The 6146-nt window shown below is 19.6% G+C and overlaps 1 protein-coding gene across 1 annotated transcript; it reads left to right on the top strand.

Annotated features, from left to right (window-relative positions):
• Window positions 1–1566: 1566 nt before the first annotated feature.
• Window positions 1567–6128, top strand: LOC122509416 (synaptic vesicle glycoprotein 2C-like). The gene is made up of 10 exons (XM_043623464.1): window positions 1567–1610; window positions 1701–1862; window positions 2133–2295; window positions 2657–2775; window positions 2886–3124; window positions 3795–4121; window positions 4248–4374; window positions 5502–5661; window positions 5791–5915; window positions 6010–6128. Exons 2-10 carry the CDS (start codon window positions 1757–1759, stop codon window positions 6054–6056), a joined length of 1413 nt encoding a protein of 470 aa, XP_043479399.1. The 5' UTR covers window positions 1567–1610; window positions 1701–1756; the 3' UTR covers window positions 6057–6128.
• The last annotated feature ends 18 nt before the right edge of the window (window positions 6129–6146 follow it).

The following is a 6146-nucleotide window of genomic DNA, read 5'->3' as shown; positions in this document are numbered from 1 at the left end:
ATATTCTATTTTTTTAATTGTAAAATATTTTAAAATATAAATAAAATATTTTAAAATATGAATAAAATATTTTAAAATATAAATAAAATATTTTAAAATATAGATAAATTTTTTTAAAATATAAATTAAATATTTTAAAATAAAATTTTTAAAACAAAATAATTGTAGAAAAAAACAACAAAATCTGGCTGGATTCGAACGTGAGACAGTTTTTCCATAAGCCAGACACGTTACCACTGGTCCAATTCGACATTTTTTTATATTCTATTTTCTTTTTCTATTTTGTGATTTTAATAGTTTAGTTATTGTATGATAAATAATAATTCGGTGGAGGAACATTAATGATAGTTTAATTATAAAAAAATTAGAAATAAATAAAAAAATAAATTATAGTAATTATAGTTTTATATACAAATTTTGTAAATTTCTGAAAAGAAAAAAAGGAAAAATAAATTTTACTATTTTTTTGAAATTAATTATCAGCACATGTAACAAAATTAACATTTAATTAAAAAAAAATAAGGAAAATGTACGGAATAATCCATCTAACTTTTGTCAGTTTTACATTAACTATTTCCTTATATAATATTTACAGGTAAATTTTTATTGTTAGAGACTAGTTTATTTATCAGTACAACTATTACTTTAATAACTGCGAATCCTTCATTTTCGTTAGTTGTAGTTTCGCTTTCTTATGTCACGTAAGTAGACAAAAAAAATGTCTTTAGAACTCGTGAATTTAATTTTTTTGAATAATTATCGTTTTAGAAGATAAATTTTTAAAAAATTATTTAAGAAACAATTTTCTTTAACATAGGTACTGCAAAAAATGAATTTCAAGATGGATTCGATATCTACGAAGCAGGCAAGAAATTACTGTCACTAATTTTTTTATCCCTACTTTCCAATTTTGTAGTAAATAGATATTTTTTTATTTACATTTTTCTAGGTTTATATCGAAATTAATTTTCTTGTTGTAAGTTTTAGATTTAAAAAAGAAAAAAAAATTTGTCGCATATAAAAATATTCATTTTACCAATTAAAATTATTTTTACATTTCATAATTTATTACTATTACTATTAATTACTACTATTACCATCAATTAGTTAATAAATTCATAATTTAGATTTAGCCTTGATTATTCATCCAAAATTAATTTATTTTTATAATTTTTTTCTAAAAATAGAACTAGGAAATTTTAGTAAAAAAAAACAAGTTTACAAATACGCGGAAAATAACTACTTTCGCGTTAGAAATAATATTGTTGAAGGAAATATTGATTCAAAAAACAAAATAAATTTTCGCGGAAAAAAACTTAAATTATCGATTTTAGAGTTATTGACTATAATATAAAATAGTTTCAAAATATTTATAACCAAGAAAAATATTTCTCAATTCAAGAATTATATTTTCTCTTTACAATGCGATTTTTATTTTTAAATAATTTCTTTCAAAAAAAGAAAATTCTTTAATAAAAAAAAAAATAATAATAAACTTTAGTTTTCAATTTCTCACATAAATATTATTTATTATTTACAATAAATAATTATTATTTAATTAGACAAACAAATTGACGAATCAACAGCCGAAATTGCTATTACCGAAACTGGTAAGAAATATAAAATTCATATTTTATATTTATATTTTAATAAATTTGAAACTATAATAAATAATAAAATTGAATTAAATTAAAAATCAGGTTTTGGCAAATTTAGTTTCAAAGTAACAATAACGTGTTATCTAATTTATTTAAACATGAGTATGGGAGTAATATCCACTGGCTTTATACTACCAGCAGCTGCTTGTGATCTTGAAATGAATACCGCTGACAAAAGTTTATTAAGCTCAGCATTTTTCATTGGTAAAAATGGAAATTATATTTTTATTAATAATAACCAATTACTAAATGAAAATTAAAAATTTGAAAAACAAAACAAAAAAAAATAGAAATAAAATAAATAACTAAATAAATTTCTAAATAAGAGAAAAAAAATATATAATTGTTTTAAAAGAATTTAATTCATTTAATTTTAATTTGAAAGAATTTTAATTCGAATTTAATTTTAATTTAAAAGAATTTTAATTCATTTTATTTTAATTTTAATTTGAAAGAATTTTTTTTTTCATTTAGGTGCTTGTTTTAGTGCAGTGATTAGTGGATTTTTGGCAAATCTGAAAGGTCGCAGATGGACTTTACTGATGTCATTATTTCTCCAAGGATTCTCTGATTTTTTGCAATCAATTTTATCCAATTATTGGATTATTTTTGGATTGAAATTTTTATCTGGTGCTGGGTAATAGGTTTTTTTCTGTAAACTCTCATAATTTTTTTCCTATTTTTTTTTCGTCTCTATTTTTATTTATTTCTTTTATTATATTTTTTTTATTTTATCTTTATTCGTTTTTATTTATTTTTTATTTATTTGTATTTATTTCTTTTTATATATTTCTTTTTTATCTATTTATATTTGTATTGATTTATTTTTATTTTTGTTATTTATTACGTTTTATTTTCTCTTTATATTTACTTTTATTTTCCGTTTATTTAAATAAATAAGATCATTCAAATATTATTAATTTTTCTTGATTTGATAAATTTATTTATTTATTCAATTATTTATTTATTTATTTAAAATTTAAATATATGATAAACAGATCGGCTGGACAGAATATTGCCTTCACTTATTTGGGCGAATGTTTGCCATTGAAAAATAGGAATTTTTTATTATCAAATATGGAGTACTTTTGGATTTTTGGACATGCTTTTGCAGCAGGTAATTTTATTCTAATTTAAAACGAATACCTACTATTTAAAAAAAAAATTTTTTTTTATTGTTTTAAAATTATATTATAATTATTATTTTTCATTTGAATTCAATTATAGCTATTGGACTAGCTATCATTCCACAACAATTTTTCATCAAAAAATTGATTTTTTCCTTTCACTCTTGGAATCTCTATATTTTAATTTGTTCATTGCCTGCAATTTCTCTTGGATTTTGTTTAATATTTTTGCCTGAAACGCCAAAATATTTGGCTGAAATGGGATTAAGAGAGCAATTATTGCAAGTTCTCGTCAATATGTACGAACAAAATGTTGGAAAATCAGGAAAATTGTATGTGGTAAGCGAAATATATTTATAAGAAAATTTCTTGTTATAAAATTTTAATATATTCAAAATTATTTTTTATATTATTCAACTTCTAGAGTCAAATTATTGTAAAATAATGTTGTTGTTTAGTAAAATAATAATTTTGGTTGTTTTATTTTCATTTATATTATTGTTTACAACAAATAATAAAATAACAATCTTAGAACCAAAGAAACAATAAAATTCATTATATATAAGATGTTTTTGTTTTTTGGATTGTAATAATTTAGGTAGATGTTGATTTGTTAACCCAATAAAATTCATTGTTATTAAATAAATAATTGTATTAAGTTTAAATAAATAAACAATAATTGCATATTTTGTTAAAATCTTTTCTTTTTATTTATATAATTTAATTATAAATAATTAGAATTATTTATTTATTTAAATTGAATCAAGTTATTTATTTATTAAAATAGAATAAATAATTGTGTTCAATTGCAATAAATAATTATTTTTTATCCAAAACTGAATACGATTATTTATATATTAATATTAATATAAAATAAACAATTGTATTAAATTACAATAAATAATTATTAGTTATTTAGTGAAACTTAAAATTAATTAGGAATGATAACTAACTATTAAAAACGAAACAATGCTATTATTACTGTAAACAATTTTTCGCAATTTTTCAGGAAAAATTATTGAGTAGTGGAAATGAAAAACTTAAAGAATTGGTACAAAATAATAAAGAAGAAAAAATGGAGAATTCGGAAAAATTAATTACAAGGATAATTAATCAACTGAAACAATTGAAATTTATTTTTAAACCGACAATTTTAAAAACTACTTTACTCGCATGTATCACTGCATTTACAGTAACATCAACTTATTACGTATTTTATCTCTGGTTGCCAGAAATTTTTCAGAGATTCGCAAAATTTGAAGCTGGTAATAATGAAGAATTATCCACTTTTTGTAAAATTTCAAGTGATTCTTCATCAACTGAAAATATACTAAAGGTAGAATGCATAATTTTTTGTTTCTTCTCTTTTTTCTATTTATTGTTAAATAAATAATATTTATATTTATTTTTTCATTATTTGATTCATTAAAAAAATTTATTCAATGAATTATTATATTTTTAGCACGTCTGTGACACGCCAATTGATAAAAAAGTATTCGTGAACAATTTAATATTGTGTGCATCTTGTTTTCCCACAATTATCATAATTACATTGTTAGTCAAACATTGTGGATTAAAAATATTATTAGGTAAAATATTTATTTTTATTACTTATATTGATAATAACTACTCATTTTTATTATTTTACTGTAACTATTATTACTTGATATTTTCTTTTTCGTAGACAAAGGATTTTATTTTTAAATTTATTGTTATTATTTATATTATTAATTATTAATTCATTAATTATTATTAATTATCACATGAAAATAAAGAGTTAAAATTTAATTAAACAATTAAAAATTTATTTTTAACTATTTATTTTCATTTAATTAATTTACATTATATTATTTAATTAATTTACATATGGCTCAAAAAATTTCTGAAGCGTGCCACTAATTTTTCGATAGAGATATTTTTTTATTTCATATTAATAATTTTATAGTATTTTCGTACCATAATATGACCCCAAAGTTGTTTTTGCAAAATTTTAATTTTTTCAAGAGTTATTGTTTAAACAATTTTTAAGCATCAAATTATTAAAACATTTTTTTCTACCATTCTATTTGGTTTCTTTTTGCGTTTACTTTTTTTATTTAAGTTCATTTAAAGAATATATGTCCTCCATGTTTAAGAAATAACTTATTTAAATTGTTATAAACATTTTCAATTAACAAATAGTTAACTTTTGTTCCTCTTCAACAAAAAACCTTTTTTCCACGTTTATTTTTTTATTTAGGTTCATTTAAACAATATATATTCTCCTTGTTTAAGAAATAACTTATTTACATTGTTAAAAACAATATTAATTAACAAATAGATAACTTTGATTCCTCTCTATTAAAAAATCTTTTTCTTCACGTGTATTTTTTTATTTAGGTTCATTTAAAAAATATAAGAATGTTAGTATAAGTACTTATTTGAAGTTCACAGCCTATTTAAAATAAGTACTTATACTTTCATTCACTACTCATTTCAAATTTTATTAAAATCCATCAAATAGAATGGTAGAAAAAAATGTTTTAATAATTTGATGCTTAAAAATTGTTTAAACAATAATTCTTGAAAAAATTAAAATTTTGCAAAAACAACTTTGGGGTCATATATTATGGTACGAAAATACTATAAAATTATTAATATGAAATATAAAAATATCTCTATCGAAAAATTAGTGGCACGCTTTAGAAATTTTGAGCCATATTCGATTTATTTACAGCTTCATGTTGCCTATTATGTGCGACCATTATTGTTGGTATTTATTTTTCAAATTCATTTCTTCAAAATTTAATTTTGTTATGTATCTATCTATCACTATCATCCACGAGCATGACTCTTCAGTTTGCATACTTCGTTACAATTTTTCCTACGAATCTCAGGTATTTATTATTTTATTATTATTATTATATTATTATTTTTATTATTATTATATTATATTTTTTATTTATTTTATTGTACATTTCATTTTTTGTATTATTTAATTGAGAATTTTAATTTTTAATTTACAGATCGTCAGGTATAATTGTTACTAGTTTATTTGTTCGTGCAGGAGCAATGTTTGGCAATTTTACTTTCAGTTTACTTAAAGATGAATGTCTCTATTTTATATTATTAGTATGCTTATTACTAATAGGTAAGTGTTATTTTTAACTGAAGTGCAATTATTATGTGGATTATTTTTTTTTTTTAATTTTACGTTTCTAAATTTATTTTTATAATTATTTCAGTTGCTGCAGTATCAACAATTTCAATTCGCGAAAGAAAAGATTTATAGAAAAGAAAAATATTGATTAATTGAATTAAAATTTAAGCTATAAGTACTTTATATTAATATTGTTATTACTGAATATATTTTTTTTATAAT

Source organism: Leptopilina heterotoma, unplaced genomic scaffold, assembly GCF_015476425.1.
Source record: "Leptopilina heterotoma isolate Lh14 unplaced genomic scaffold, ASM1547642v1 Lhet_60, whole genome shotgun sequence".
NCBI lineage: Eukaryota > Metazoa > Arthropoda > Insecta > Hymenoptera > Figitidae > Leptopilina > Leptopilina heterotoma.
This window is presented reverse-complemented; position numbering and strand designations above follow the sequence as displayed.

Excerpts from the sequence above, each read along its gene's own strand:
- LOC122509416 (XM_043623464.1), top strand. The coding sequence starts at position 1,757 with ATGAGTATGGGAGTAATATCCACTGGCTTTATACTACCAGCAGCTGCT. Across the intron at positions 4,122-4,247 it reads CAACTGAAAATATACTAAAG|CACGTCTGTGACACGCCAAT; the intron begins GTAGAATGCATA and ends TTATATTTTTAG. Across the intron at positions 5,916-6,009 it reads AGTATGCTTATTACTAATAG|TTGCTGCAGTATCAACAATT; the intron begins GTAAGTGTTATT and ends TAATTATTTCAG.